The sequence below is a fragment of the Protomyctophum bolini genome (assembly GCF_963924005.1).
Source record: "Protomyctophum bolini genome assembly, chromosome: 8".
In the NCBI taxonomy this organism is placed as follows: domain Eukaryota; kingdom Metazoa; phylum Chordata; class Actinopteri; order Myctophiformes; family Myctophidae; genus Protomyctophum; species Protomyctophum bolini.
Window position 1 is genome coordinate 23,145,182 of NC_137869.1, and position 17,012 is coordinate 23,162,193.

The window sequence follows — 17,012 nt, forward strand, 5'->3', positions numbered from 1 at the left end:
TCTCATTAGAAGGCGGGTGTAAGTGCCATCCAACCGTTTCTCTAATTTCTTTGAAAGATAGATAGATTTCTTTATTTTTGTGTCATGCACCAAAGGCGCCCAGGCCACATGGGCTTACAGGACACACCATATCATTACATTCAATATTGCATTGTGTACAATAAACAGATATGTTTTGTTGATATTCCCTTTTCTTTCTTTTTTTTTACACAAACAAAACATTCTGCCTTATTTCCCACGCCCTGCATAAAAAGTCTGCCAAAGCAAAAGTACCTTTCCTAAAACAAAATTCCAGTTTTTCATAGTCCTCCAACCAGAAAAAGTCAGCACAGATGGTTGTCATTTTACAAAATAATACATGTCTTAATTCTTCATATAATGGGCAGTAAAACAAAAGATGTTTCTCTGTCCTCCTCAGGAGTACCAATGAATCTACCCGTTTCTAAAGCTAATGGTAAGGTCCCAGAATGCAGCTGTGCACAAAAAGATCTCTGACTTTTGGATATATTTTGTGTAACATAAGGATCAGGGCCAAAATTATTTTTAATAAGACGATATGTTCTTAGTTTTGGTTTGTACCATAATTCAACGGCCCAACTCTCCTTATACCCAAGGAACATACAGTTCTGTATTTCATGAATATTACAGCGTAGTCTATTTAAATAAATAAATTATGAATTATTCTTAAAGAATAAAGACTTTACTTCATTTGCCCAGGGGTAACCATTAGAAATGTCCCAGTTAAAAATCTTTTTGGTCAGTCTGTCATCGGACATATTAACAAGTCTATTCCAAAGTACAGACCACAACCTACAACCATAGTACAGACAATATCATTATTTATTGTCATTGCACATTAAAACTTGCCTTATGATAATCTTTATATAAAAACATGCATCTGTGAGGAATTCTTTATAAACCTTAATACAATTCTTAATAAAATATATAAGTCCAGGGCACTGTTCACACGAGCAATGCTTTGGTTGTAAGAACTAAGAAAGCCAGACAGCCAAACAGTCCTTCATGCAGTAGAGGGAGCCAGATATTCACTCAAAGTTCAGATTCATTCATACAAATACTGGATGGAGATAGAGAATTTAGGAACAATATCCAGTGGTGGATATTAACTAACATTTACTCAAGTAGGTTATTGTACTAGATTGTACTATTGTGCTATTGTAATAGAATTTAGAGGCACTTTTTATTACACTTTATACTTCTATTCAAAAAGTAGCCTATCTACAAGATCACAATGCATTTGTTGTAGATCCTTTTTTTTTATGTGAACATTTTTGAAAAATCTTAATGAAATGTTGTGCAAATCTTCACCTATAATGACATGATGCCTATTGCCTACAATAGGAATTCCAGCTGTTGGACCACATTGGACCTTTCCTTACCATGGTACAGTAACAGTATTCATAGAAGTGTGGAAGGGTAACCTCCTTGCTGGTTACTGCAGTGCTAGCTATTTCTGTATATTGATTGTGTCAGTATTCAACTGTTGTACATCTTTGACTAAACTTAACAGATGTCGGAAACGGCTGCATTTCCCTTTGTGTGTAAAATGGAAAGTGCTTTAACGGAGAGCCTACAACACCAATAATCAAATTGGTAATGACACAGCATAGCCCAACTACAACTACAACAGAGAAGAACAGAATAGCTCAACTTTGTATCCCATTATTGATTATTCTACACAACTCGTAGCTCATAATTATAATTTCATGGCAACATGGTAACAGCCCACTTGAACTTCACACTTTGAAGAAAGCTGGTAGCCTCAATTTCCAGAAGTTCTGGATGAGCTGATTGTCATTTTCTTCTTGCAAATAAGTGAACTTGTCACATCCCTCAAAGTGTCTTATTTTCAGGGAGTGATAACCCTGAAAAGTGATCCTAATGAGACAGAAATGGAGCTGAGGAGGTAATTGCGTGTGAAGCCATGATGTGATGTGATGTGATGTGATGTGTGGAAGAACAGAAGAGGGCAAAAAAGGGAGAAGCCATTATAGCCAGACAGAGGTTATTTCAACTGGAAAATTGTGTGGTATAAGTAAGCAAACTGCTGGGTCAGTGCAGCTGGCTACCTTGGGTTAATGGCCACCAGAGGCCAATTATATTCATTATGGGAGACATATGACAGAGATGGCTAGCTTATACAGGAGGGGAAAAAAGAAAAAACAATATATTTATTTATTTTTTTTTTGAAAGAGGCCGGAACAGATCGAAGCACACCTTCCTTTTTCTTAATCGGGACAAGAAAACTGAGAGGGACACAGCCTAGGAGACAGACACACAGGAAAAGAAGCTCTGGTGGGATTCATCGCCAGGCAGTGACGTTAAACTGCTTTCAAACACTAAATAATAAACAGTTTATTGGTATGCATTACACAATGTCTTTGTGCTTTTTGGATTAGTTTTTTCTTGTATTCCTATTTATTTATTTATTTTAAACGTTACAAAGCCTCATTCTCCAATGCGCTTTACATTCACCCATGCAAGACACCAACCTATACTCATTGGAAGCAGTTAGGGTTCAGTGCCTTGCTCAATGACACCTCCTGCACGTATAGGATAACCATTAAGGCCATCGAACTGGCAACCTTCTGATTCCAAGGCAGCTGCTCTATACATCGGAAGTGACACGATCATAATTGAGAAATTAACCCCCAACAGGCTGATGCAGTCCCCGACTGCATTGCCTAAAGCCAAGGGGGTCAATTTCTCAATAATGACCACATCGCTATTCATTATAACTCTTATTACACAACTACTAAAGAAACCAATACTTTTACACAAAATTAACAACCAAACAATTTTATTGATTTAAAATGATTTCTATCTGTCTGATCGATTTCAGTTTGTAGAAGTCAATAATGGCTCCTCAACACGTGAAAAGGTCAAATACGGAGTCCCACAAGGCTCTGTGCTTGAACCAATACTTTTCTCCTTATATATGCTCCCTCTGGGCAACATCATCAGGGAACACTCCATACATTTCCATTGTTACGCAGACGACACTCAACTTTATCTATCGATGAAACCGAACGAAACGGAACCGAACGGAATCTGGGAGTTACCTTTGATCAAGATTTGTCTTTCAAATCTCATATCAAACAAATCTCAAAGAATGCCTTTTTTCACCTGCGAAATATTGCAAAGGTCAGGCACATCCTGTCCAAAAATGACGCAGAAAAACTTGTCCACGCCTTTGTTACCTCAAGGCTGGACTACTGCAACTCGCTATTATCAGGCTGCCCAGGCAAGTCTCTGAAAAGCCTACAGTTAGTTCAAAATGCTGCGTCGCGTGTGTTGACAGGTACCAGAAGAAGAGACCATATCACTCCTTCACTGGCCTCCCTACACTGGCTCCCGGTCAAATACAGAATAGAGTTCAAAGTTCTTCTTCTCACTTACAAAGCTCTCAATGGTCAGGCACCACAATATCTCAAGGATCTCATTGATCCCTACAAACCGAATAGAACAGCAGTGCGTTTACAGTATGCAAACATGCTTACTGTCCCAAAAATATCAAAAGTTACAATAGGAGGCAGGGCATTTAGGTCCCAGGCACCGCAGCTGTGGAACCTTCTCCCGGCTTCGGTCCGTGGGGCTGACACGCTCTGCACATTCAAGACTAGGTTGAAAACCTTTCTCTACGACAAAGCCTATAGCCAGACTTGTCTCCGGGTCTAGCTGGATACCATGGTCGTACATTGTTGTGTGGGTTTGTCTCCCAGCAATACTTGTAATATACACTATATAGGCTCCAGTAAGGCCTGCCACTAATCCAACATCCGGGGAATCTCTCCCCGGAGTCTCTTTTCGTCCTCCCCGTCGCAGTTCTGTGGACCTCTAATATTAACCCCCAACTGACTGCCGAGTGTGACCGTGGATCAGGCCTCTTCATGGAGCCCACCAGAAGTGTGACCTGGACCCGGCCTCACAGAGCTCGACCTGGACCAGATGTGGACCAGACCCCTCCACGGAGCCCACCTGCCTATTCTCTGTCTTTTTCTCTCTCTGTCTATCTCTCTCTCTCTCCCTCTACCCCCCCCGACACGGTCGAGGCAGATGGCCGCCCACCCTAGAGTCGGGTTCTGCCTGACGTTCCTTCCTAAAGGGGAGTTTTTCGTTACCATTGTCGCAATATTGCTTTCTCTGGGTGGATCTTTGTTGGTTGTAAAGTGTCTTGAGACAACTTGTTGTGATTTGACACTATAATAAAATAAAATTGAATTGAATTTAATTGCTTAATTACTTACTTTAAAAAAAGTATATTATCAATACAATCACAGTGGTTTCCCAATTATTTTGGGGTTAGCTGTAATATCCTCATGGCCTCGGGAATCGCTGATCTAGTTTGAACACCATATGCACAAACACACAAACTGTGTGCACAACCGCACTGCATAATGTACACAAATAAACAGGCACACGCAGGGAAGGGTGCTTGCGCCTGAGCACATATGACCACACACAGTACATTTGCATATTATGCATAGTTTGCCAATATACCCGCACACATGCAGGCATCATGTATGTCTGAGCGCGAACACTCGCAAACATCACACACGCACGCACGTGACACACATACAGAACCATGCATTGACTCTCTTGGCTGACAATGCAGCCAGTACAGAGGCTATGTGGCTGTACTGGCTCACACATCTGATCTTGTCCCCCATGACGCTCCCACAGAGCCACCTGAGTCCAATCACTGCCTGCCAGCTGCTTCCCCCAGGCAACCTGGAGTTGGAGGGCTCGCTCTGGATGATGGCAGTATATTGGGTGTTTCTGTTAGTTCTAGGTCCTGGTCCCTAGTGGTACAACTGGTGTACACTGGGACAATAGAATATGACGTAGTCTTGACAGTAGTCTGAGACTCAAATGCGTACCCCAAGGTGTGGGCGGAGGTGCTGCTACAGGGGGGTGCGTGATAGAGAGTGCATGGTAAATGGAAACATTTATTGTATAATGTTTAACTCAGGAGGCACTACTGAGCAGGATTGCAACTTTTTCACTCTATTTCTTAGTAACAGAACATTTTTCCAGGCAAAATGTTCAGGGAAAGGGGGTGCTGAAGCCCGCCAAAGGTTTTAGAAACATGGGTCTAATCATGTACTGCATATATACAAAGTGGAGATGTGACATTAATGGGCTGTAATTTGCGTGTCAAGTACCAGGTCTTATTACTTAATGGCATTTCTATCTCTGAGACCCCAATGTATATTGTAAAAGCAATGTTAATTTGTTACAGACCCATAAGGGTCCATTTGGTTCCAAATTATCATTTAGCTGGGGACCCCCTGGACCACTCTTAAGAATCGGTGACTCGAGAGGTAGGCCTAAACAAACATAACATTTATATATTGGCTATTCAAAAAATTGCAGATATACAATTGTACATCTGCTTTTTTTAACATTTGACATTTTAATTTTGGAAAATGTCTGAAAATGTTGGACAATGACAATTTTTGATTTTTTGGGGATTTGTTTGGAAACTAAGAAGTAGTGTTGGAAGTGTGTTCAACCTTAACTCAAGACCTGGAGGCGTGATCAATGCCATTTAGCTATTCTGAGTGGCCAAAGAGCATTGACCACACTTCCAGGTCTTAAGTTAAGTAATAAGACCTGGTACTTAAGACACGCAAAATACAGCCCCATGCATGGTCTCCAACTTAAGAAGAAAAGAAGAAGACAAGAACATTCCTCCTAGCAATTGAGTTGTGCAGTAGGGCTACATTCATGCTGTAACCCCATGGGAGCTGCTATCAGCAAATATCAGCAGACATTTTTCTGGGCTTAAGTGCGATATGCAGATGCCATTTAAATGCCATTTGCCATTACGTTTGTTTTTAAGGAGCTGTTTGGTCATCAGATATACTGCATTGCAAAAGCGCACATTTCAGCTACAACTGGACTGGACTGTACGGATGAAAACATTTCAAGACAAACACCCTGCCAAGAGTTTCATGAGGTTATTGTAACATAATGAAGATAAATCACACAAAGAGCAGAATGGGCTGCAGGACTCCCACCAGGACACAAAACATGTTGACAATAATGTCAATATACCATCTTAAGCAATAGGAATTCTTCAAAATATTCGCAATAAGACAGAAACTAAACAACTCATGGCCCATGAGAGATGTGGTTCCATTTCAAAGATATAAAGCTCATGAACACTTGCACAATTGAAGTACATTAGCAGTTGCTGCATATATAAGAATCGTACAGTATCTCTGCTAACATGATCCCAGAGAGAATTAAACAACATGGGAGTGATGCTTAAAAGTCTTGAGTTGAAAGGAGGTGAATGATAATCTGTATGATGTCTACAAAACAGTTGCCAAAATAAGAGGAAATAACACTGTGCTCTGGGATTTGCATGATGATGACAGAAATAGCTCTGCTGTGGATAAAGAAGAATTAGAAAAAAATAACACTATTTTTACTTTCCTGTCCATTTTAGTTGAAAGTAAAAAAAATTGGCTGCCAAATTGAGGTATTATGTTATGTATAATCCGCATAAGGGCAATGACCTAAATAAGACAGGAATCGCTTTGAGGCTGGCAATTCTGAAATGTAATGTATTCTATCAGCACTTCTGCACACAAGTTCACAAACAGATATGTGAGGGGTTTTTTTTGTGGACAACATACCTCCAACTTTTACTGACAATACTGAAACATGTCCTCACGAGCACATCATTCTGCACACAGGTTCACAGAACAATAAAAATAAATTTAGAGAACACGGCTTTCAATTGAATAACCAGAGAGCGAACTTTCAGCCATTTGTTTAATAATAAAGGGCAAGACCACTTTGGTAGAGGTTTGGGTTGTGTAGTTAGCTATGATGTACCTCCAAAGGTGAGAGTGTGTTGGTTCCATTTGTACACTCTCAGAGTTAAATTAACATTGATTTTACAATTATAAATTGGGGGTCCAAGAGATAGAAATGACATTAAATGGGGGTCCGTAGCCTAATTAAAGCATGTCACACTGGGGGTCCTTTGAAATTAAACGGTTGAGAATCTCTGCTCGAGCCGTAAAATTGTCTTATGGGGGTACCTGGCATATCTTTTCTAATGGGGGTCCGTGGGCTAATTAGTGACAATTTGGGGGTCCTTGACATGAAAAAGTTAGGGAACCACTGAACTGTACACTACCCATACCTCTACCAAAGTGTTGTTGCCCTTTAAAACATACTGGAGACAAAGCTACCATTGAATTAATGAACTGTACTGTATATCACCTTGGCTGGGAGGCTGGTGTGCCTCATGTTTGGGCAATCAGAGTGAAAGCAAGCATTTTTAGAATGTAGAGATATACACATGTCCTTGGGTTTATGTTGATACCGACTGAAAATTCTGCATGGTTCTGTGGATAAGTCTAAAGTCTGTGACTTTCATGCAATGACTGAAATATACTTATAATAAGAAGTAAATAGTCACTGCACTGCTGGGGTCCCGGAGAAGCTTGCAACAGCATTGTACTGTACATTTCTGATAACCAACTACTGATATCTTTCTTTAAGATGCACTCATGGGACTCTTTTATATTTATGTAATGCACAATGAGCACACAATTGCATGCCTTTGTGTATAGAATGTGCTACGTGTATGCAACAAAACTTGCATTTCCTTACAAACCTTTCGAAAAGTTTCTGAAAGGTTACAAAAGAATTGCATATCTAGAAGCTGAAATTGTGTGAATAAAACAAATGCTGAAAGGGGTCGTCATGACCCGTCCTAGTGAAACAGGGGCTGGGTGTGTCACAGCAATGGGGTTTCCAACATCCACACAGCGTGCATTTGGAGGTCTGTTTGGAAAAGGTAGGTATTGGCAGCCAGTTGACACTTGAATTTGTTTGACAGGAAGTAATTAAGATTGGACTTTTTTATATAAAAAAAATACACATTGTATCTTCTTCAAGTGGTTAATCACTGTAGAAAAATACATTCAACTAAAGTCCAAACCATTTTGGGCTTTATGACGAAAAAACTTCATCGACAACCTTTTTTCACTGACGAAAATTAAATAAAAACTAAGCTACGATTGACTTTAAAACTAAGACTAATGACAATTTTGTCAACTAATAAAAACTAGACTAAAATGTTAGGGAAGGACTAGTGAAGAAGAGATCCAGTAGAACTAAAAGACAAGTCATTTTATTTATGTTTGGTTGCGGTCACACTGCGACACGTTGTGAGCTTGTAGATCAGCTATTTTCAGCATGCAGTGTAAAATCAGGCATTATGATGCCATCAAGGCCCAGAAAAATATTTTTTGTTGACAAAATCAACTGAAGATTTAGTCGACTAAAAAGTTACGATATTTAGTCGACTAAAACTAGACTAACACTAAAACATTTCAGATGACTAAAATATGACTAAAACTAAATGAAGTTCCATTCCAAAGACTATGACTAAACTAAAAACAAAACAAATTTTGCTGCCAAAATCAACAGTAATCTGTTTCTTACTATGCCTAATCTTTATGTAATTAAAGTATGATGGCACAAGTAATTTATGTAAAGTTGAATTGTAATTGGAATAACAACTAAATTCCAGAGAAAAGGGGGGTAAGAAATTGGCTACATACTGTAGTGACTGTATAGAAAATACACGACATGGGTTGTCGACATTACAATGTTTTACAATAGAGAGCAAATGTAAATAATTTGTTAAGATACGGATGGTTGTCCTAATCAAATTTCAGGTAGAGAACAAACAGAGAACAAACCAATATTGCACACATCATCAGCCATCCAGTATAAACTACTTGGGGTGTTAAGTCATTTTTCATACTGAAAATCTATCAATTTCAGCTCACAGCTGTTGATGGGCTGAGATGGGCACACGCACGTGCGCGCGCACACACACACACACACACACACACACACACACACACACACACACACACACACACACACACACAACCTTAAAAATATGTTTGCAAACACACAACCACCCACATGCACTTACTGTACACAAACAAAATAAGGTGATGCACCTTTCAAAAGCCTGGCAAATGTATCATTACTTTGTTTATTGTGTTCCACATTTGCCATGGTTCGTTTTCCAGAATAAAAGCAGGATATTTTCAGACAAGCGCATCAGCATTCTTCTGCCACATTAGGTTCAACTGTTATAATATGAGACTGTCACTGAGCCACTGAAATGTTCAGACTTCAGTTCCAGCCAGGGTCTATAGTCCCTGGACCCTAGCTAAATGATTGATAAGTAAAGTAGTTCCTGAGCCATATATAAAAAGGTGTCACAACCCTAGGCGGGGTTGGCGAAAGGGCCTTTCTGTGTGGAGTTTGCATGTTCTCCCCGTGTCCCCTAGGGTAGGTACCCTCACAAAAAACATGCAGTAACCCTGGTCTCTAAACTGCCTCCCCCTGGCCAGCCGTGTTCCTTACTTCCTTCCACGCGCTACGTCCAACCAGGGAAACTCCCCCCTGTCAGGTGTAAAGGAGCAACTTGGGCACTCATGCATGAAGGAAGCATGAGTTCAAGTCCGTTGCTCTCCCCAGGTTGGCGGAGGGTGTGTAGAGTCCAGGATCACATTAGATAATTGACACAGGGGTGAAAAATGGGTTACAAAATCGTGGGATAAAAAAAAAAAAGTGTGACAAAAGACACGAACATCCTTCCTGCTAAGCTGGGTGGGTGCTGGATCACTTAAAATGAAATAACTAGAAATAGTGCTCCTCGGAGCACAGGTCTCCACCAGGTCAGGTATAGGTCATTGTGGCGCTATAATAGGCCAATGTGAAAAGGTTGCCATTGCTTTACGCCTTGATGGCAATTGTGTTTTTCAAAAGTTATAACAGGCCAATGTGAAGGGTGGGATTTATTCCTCAACATAATAGGAATATGCGTGCAAAATTGCATGCTGCGTTCATAATTTGAGGCATTGGGCTGTATTTTGCGTGTCTTAAGTACCAGGTCTTATTCCCTAACTTGAGTAAACTAAAGACCTGGAGGCGTGATCAATGCCATTTGGCTATTCTGAGTGGCCAAAGAGCATTGATCACGCCTCCAGGTCTTTAGTTTACTCAAGTTAGGGAATAAGACCTGGTAGTTAAGACACGCAAAATACAGCCCATTTTGTTCAAAATGGGCCAATCCTGCAAACTTTGGAAGCCAATGTTAGCCAATTAGGTTGGAATATGAAATCGGACAGATCCATCTTGATCTTGATCACATGATTATAGAGATGGTGTGCCGATTTGTGTGATGTATAAAATCTGAGTAATGTGATTTGCAAAAATCGGTGGTGCTGCTGTATAACAGGCAGATGTGAAAAATGCAGGGCAAAGGTTTTTACTTGGCTTCTATAATGATAAGCAGTGTGCAGATCGGTGCAGTTATAGGTAAAATCACACCCGTGTGAACTGAGTGGTGCAACTCCCCTCTCCCCCTTCTCCGCTCCCTCCATTGGCTCCTGGTCACTGCCCGCACACTGTGCACAGTACAAAACTCTGATGCAGGCCTTCAAAGCAACCAAAGGTACAGAACCCCCATATTTTGCAAGTCTGATCGGACCCTACAAACCCTCCCACGTGCTCAGATCAGCCAACACAGGGAAGCTGGAAGTACATTCATTAAACACGTCCCAAACTCTTCTCCCTTCTGGCTCCAAAACTATGGAATGCACTTCCCATTGCAATCAGAACTGTAGACACTTCCAATCTTCCGCCGTAGTTTGAAAACCCACCTCTTCAGACTCCATCTTAGCCCGCAGCCCTAGCCTCGACGACCTTACAGGCGTATGCAAAGACTCAACTTATGCAACTAGCATTTAAAGTAGACATAGCACTCTATAGTGTATACGCTATAAAGTTATTATAGATATTCCACTGTTTGGTTCTTAGCTTACGTATGATTCTTGATGACGATATTTTACTTACTTATTGTACTTACTTCGCTCTGGATTAAGAGCGTCTGCTAAATGCCTAAATTGTAAATTGTTATAGCACCACTGTGAGGCTGATTTTAAAATCTACTGGGCCTAGTGGTAATGTGCATGTATATAATTTCACGGAAATCACACGCTGTTTTCATGATTTGTGGCATTTTGTTCGAAAGGGACCAATCCTGCAAGCTTTGGAAGGCAATCTTAGCCAATCGGGATGGAATATGGGAAATGGGACAGATCCGTGTTGAGAGTTTGGCATCGGCCGGGCCAACTGTGCCGGAGATTAACTGTACATAGACGGACGGACACACACACATACAGACGGACGGACACACACATACAGACGGATGGACACACACATATAGACGGATGGACACACACATACAGACGGACGGACACACACATACAGACGGACGGACACACGCATACGGACGGACGGAGTGCAAAACATACTCTAATACTACGGCCTGCACAATATACAATCTGCACACTGCCTCCCGGCTCGAAACAGATGTTGCTTTTCCTGGGAATAAATCTAGCTAATAGCTAGATTTATTCCCAGGAAAAGCAACATCTGTTCCATAAATCATAAACAGTAAAAGATTACTCATCAGAATTAAAAGATTAGTAAGAGATTCTATTCCCAAAGGTCAAATGCTCAGGAATTATGCTACAAAATAGAACTATTGAAATTGTAGTTTAATTCTTAACCTGCATTAAATATATTTCTTATTTTTTGCATTTTATAATGTAGCCTACACATAAATATGAACTTGTCATTGTGGGAGCACCTACCTCTTCTCTCCCTCACATACGCGTGCACACACGCACGCACCACTACACTCTGCCCTTTCTGTCAAGCGAGGGTGCATCCAGTTTAAAAGACAGCAGAACGGACTGATATAGATCTAACATGATCGCATGACCTTTCACTTCAAACTGACTTGCTTTTTTCAGAGGTTTCTAAAATACCAACAGTGAAATTGCTAGTGCATTGCTCCTTGGGAGATAACAGAAGAATTTCAAGAGAATTTGAGCAAGACTCCAAATGAATCCTCTGTTTACTTAAAGATCCTTAGTGCAAAGTTATTTTACAGTGAGAGGGACCAGCACTCACGGAAAATGTACTTCAGACACTTGAGACCACCGAACAGCAATGCTTACAGAACAACGTGCGCATTTTGGAACAAAACCTTTCTCATCGTTACATAATATACCAATTAAAACTGTCACGATGCGTGAGGACCCAGAAGCAGAACACGGCAGGCGGGCAGATCAAGTCCAATATTTATTAACTACAAACTGACTTATAATGGGACATACACAGGCAGGAACACAACATAACAAGAACTATAAACTGGCAAGGGAACACTGAACACACGGAGGCTTAAATAGACACAGACTAACTAGACACAGGTGAAACATAACTACTGTAACTAGAAAAAGTGCTCCTCGGGGGTCGGGGCTCAGGTCTCCACCAGGATAGGAGCGTTTAAAAATAATAATAAGTCAAGTGGTATTTCTTCCTCAGCCTAGTGGGAATATGCATGCACAGCAATCGGACGCTGCGGTCATGCTTTGCAGTATTTTGTACAAAACGGGCCATTCCTGTAAACTTTGGAAGCCAATCTTAGTCAATCAGGATGGAATATGAAAAATCAAACAGACCCGTCTTGATCACATGACTATAGAGATCTTGTGTACCGATTAGCATAAGATTTTGATAAAATAGTTTGTTTTACGATTGATATGATTTACGGCATTTTGTTCAAAATGGAGCACTCATGCGAACTTTGGATGTCAAGCCAATCAGGATGGAGTATGAAAAATCTGAAAGACCCGTTTCGTTGAATGGCTATAGAGAGACTGTGTACCAATTTGCATGATGTTTAGCAAATATTGGCCTCCTGGTGGTGCTATAACAGGCCCATATGAAATTTGGGGCAGAGGTTCAGCTCTGGCATCCAGGAAGTGTATGTGCAGAGTTTGGCTGGGATCAAACCAACGGTGCCAGAGATTAGCTGTCCACAGACGGACACACAGAAACAGATGGACAGACGGACGGACACATGGACGGACGGACGGACGGACGGAGTACAAATACTCTCCCCATGCCTTCGGCTGGTGGAGAGAACAATCAACACAGGGATTGGCTGGGAGACTAAGGACACAGGTGGAGAAAACTAGTAATCACAGGGAGGTGAGAGACAGGCAAACAACAACTATAGGGCGACTGTGGCTCAAGAGGTAGAGCAGGTCGTCCAATGATCCATGGGTCGGTGGTTCGAATCCTGGCTCCTCCTGTCTACATGTCGAAGTGTCCTTGGGCAAGACACTGAACCCCAAATTGCTCCTGATGTGCTGATTGGTACCTTGCATGGCTTCCGCCGCAATCGGTGTATGAATGTGTGTGTGAATGGGTGAATGTAATGCACAATCTATGTAAAGCGCCTTGGATAAAGGCGCTATATAAATGCACATTTACCATTATAGGCAAAACAGGAAACAGTTCTGCAGTTCATGACAAAGTGTGTCTCTATAGAGTGTCTCTATAGTATAGTGTCTTTTATAGTAATATATTTTCCACATTGCCCATCACCTTGGAACAATAAAAAGACAGGTCTTCCACTATTGCCAGTGAGGAGCTCCATTTAAACATTGCTGGGAAAGGTTCCTTGCTCAAGGGCACCTCAATGGTAGAGTTTTATACAGACTTGGCAGGTACAGTATTGGCGGGAGTGCCTCTGGAAAATAGTTCAACATTTGTATACTAGAGCTGCTCATCGGAGAGTGCAGAGGATCAACAAACGTGGAACAGAGGTTTATCCTGGCTGTGTCTGACAACCCAGGTTGTGGTACCCCTTCAAAGTACCACAACCATGGCATTCCATGTTTACTGTTATTTTGGCTAGGCTATTTGTAATAATTCTTAATAATTTAGTAGGGAGATCAACAGGGATCAGCTCCCCAGATTGGCCAACCCATCCAGTTTTTCAGATTCGCCAAGCTTCGCATGCCATCTGTGCTGCTGTAACAATATAAGTGGTACAGTATCACTTGTGATATTACATAATTTTTGTGTGATTCCATGAATCCAATGGTAGTCACACTGGTGCTGTTTTTGAAATGTTGCACTGGACAGTGCATCTGAAAGGAAGACCAAAGAAAAGCCTTCATGTTGCTGTGGCAGTGGGGCACATGGTCTACTCCTTTGGAGGGTACTGTTATAGGGAGGCCATGTACAACAGGGGTCAGATTGATGTGCACATCTTCAACACAGTGTCATTGCACTGGAGGAAGTTGCTTCCAGTGACAACTGAAGCTCCTTCCATGCGCATTTGCCACACAGCTGTGCTGATAGAAGATATCATCTACATCTGGGGGGGAATTGTGTATATTGAGGTAGAGGTGATTGACAGCGGGGTGTCCATCAGGGGAAATAAGTGCAACGCACTTTATGCATTTGATGTCGATACCCACAGATGGTTTAATCCCTTGATTTATGGGACTGTCCCAGAGGCGAGGTGCAGCCATGCAGCCTGTGTCTTGGGGAAGGTTATGTACATTTTTGGAGGATTAAACATGCTGAATGAGCTCACTAATGACATCTACAAGCTGGATACCACCACAATGGTCTGGGCTTTCATTAATACCAGTGGCACTCCGACACATGTATCAGACTGTTACTCTGCCACCATTATCGGGACAAAGATGTTTGTATTTGGGGGCGAAGAGGACCAAGGTCAGATCAATTACAACATCAAAGTGTTTGACACACAGACCAACTTCTGGCTGAGCATGCTTTCTGCACAGCTTATTCCAGAAGAATGCAGGGGCCATTCAGTCTTTACCTACAATGGAGAGCTATATATAATTGGTGGCAAAAACTTTCCTCTGGATCAGACTTTGAATGATTTGTGGAAATTCAATCCAAAGACATTCTCCTGGAAGAAGGTTGAGCCCAAGGGGAAAGGCCCATGTTCACAGATGTCTAGGATGTGCTGTTGCACGATGGGATATTGTATCATCTTCTTTGGAGGATTCACACATGATGACCTGTATATCTTAGACTTAAGTCCTAGTCTAAATACTTTATGTAAGCTAGCAGTAATTCAGTACGGCCTGGAGCAGTCGGGACTCCCAATTGATATCAGGTGGGAACTGGCAGCCATGACTATACCAACAGCAAAAGACAGCAAACAAACACATGCCAATCACAGAGAATAGGTTCCAGGCAATGAAACAGAAGAAAAGGACAACCACTGCCCTTCATCCAGTTCGGAAAGAGCATGCAGAGCATAGGAATTTGCTCAGTGATATCCACAGGATAATAGAGAACAATACTACCAACGAAACTGCCAGGGAAGACGACATGGCTGCAAAGAAGATCTTTAGTAAGAATAAACATACTGTATATGTCCAGCTAATCGTCAGGACTGAATGTAGAAACAAATAGATGCTTTGGGAAAAGGAGCGGATGGACAGTTATGGAAACATGTTTGCAAATTAAATTCAACTGGAAGTTGAATTGAAAAGTGATTGCAAAAAAAACACAACAAAATTATTGCAAAGGTGGAGACCTATGTGTTTTTTTTCTCCATGGTTTTCTATTTGTATATTGCTGAGGACCTATTTAATTAAGTAATTTTGAGATTACTTGATATATATAAATTTTGTCTTAAAGGGGAATACCACTCATTTACAACATTTCATTAATATACCTTAGAGCTGTGTTGAAATAATAAGAAGTCCCCCCCCATTCTGTGTTTCCTAGAACTGGAGGTCTGAAAAAAACCATCTTGATGACATCATCAAGATGTGATTACCATGTTAATGAAAAGTTAATTTCTGTTCTGAACTTATGATCAATAAATGCCTTCATAAATAGGCAAGCTTGACTTCCACTCCTGAGTTGTGTATTAGTCGCCACAATAAAAAAATGTTTCTAATATAGTTTTTCAAAACATTGCATTGAATCACATTCATCCAAGTTATAATCGAAAACGGTTGACTTTAAAGGAAATAAAGAGCTATGAACAGACTCAGACTTTGTGAGACAAAGCTCCCCAAACATTCAATTAGGAATTAAGCTTTCAAGGGGGTTTACAAGCACAATTGAAAATGAAAATATGTTTTCAAATGGTCTCTAAAGCGATTAAAGCTTAGACTGTGCCACACAACTGTGCCACACTTCATTGAGAGAAAATGGAGGAAATCTTTTGAAATTTCAACCTAAAATACTGTATAGCTTTAAAGGGACAAAGCATTAGAAGTGTGTTCAGCTATAGTTATAATTTAGTCAAGGAGTACAGTACAGTATCTACCTCCCATATGTTGTTTCCTGACAGTACAAACTGTTGTTGGCATGTTCGTGGTTGAAGCCAAGCTTGCACACACTTTCCAATTGCAGACAACTATGCAAATGATCATAATTCCTAGTCTACCCATAACCCATCTCACCCCCACTACATGTATTGTCTTCTCCTTCCCTGTCTGGCTAGCAGACTTCTCACTCTGCAAGGGGAGTGTGTACATTATGTGCTACTGTATGTGTGAGGAATCTATACTCACCTAGTGCATGCCAGAGAACGAGGTCAAGTTCAGCCTTTGCATTTGGCAATACAATCGATTTTAAACTGATTCTTCTAAACACTTTTGTAAAGAGGATCTGTTTTTCCATGTGTAATGACTTGAAACCTTCACTTCAATATGTAGGCTATGTGAATGTCCACGACTCTACTGAAAATATTTTTTTACAATATAAACACCATTCACTCCAATGAAAAGCACCAGAGCATGATCTGACTGGTGTGAGATACCAGATGTTGAAGTGACAGTAACATGACTAACAGAGTTTTACTTGCAGGGTCAACTCGCCACTACGTTAATTTGGCAGGATGGCAGCCAGATGTCCTGGGGTGATAGGTCGGTGTGTTGGCTCCGTATGACATCAGACAGCTGCCAGAGACTGCTACAATAGATGGTGCCACAACAGAGATTACAGTGCTCATCTACAGTCTCCAGTCTTTAACAGCTGCTGTCAAGGTAACCATGAGCATAAGCAAGGCAGTTGAC

The 17,012-nt window shown here is 41.1% G+C and overlaps 1 protein-coding gene across 1 annotated transcript; it reads left to right on the forward strand.

Moving 5' to 3' along the window:
• Nucleotides 1–14,135: 14,135 nt before the first annotated feature.
• On the forward strand, nt 14,136–15,164 carry LOC308320160 (kelch domain-containing protein 3-like; the record flags this gene model as incomplete). Its single annotated transcript, XM_080770478.1, has 1 exon — nt 14,136–15,164. The coding sequence occupies one exon, from the start codon at nt 14,136–14,138 to the stop codon at nt 15,162–15,164; it is 1,029 nt and encodes a 342-aa protein (XP_080626604.1).
• Nucleotides 15,165–17,012: the final 1,848 nt, after the last annotated feature.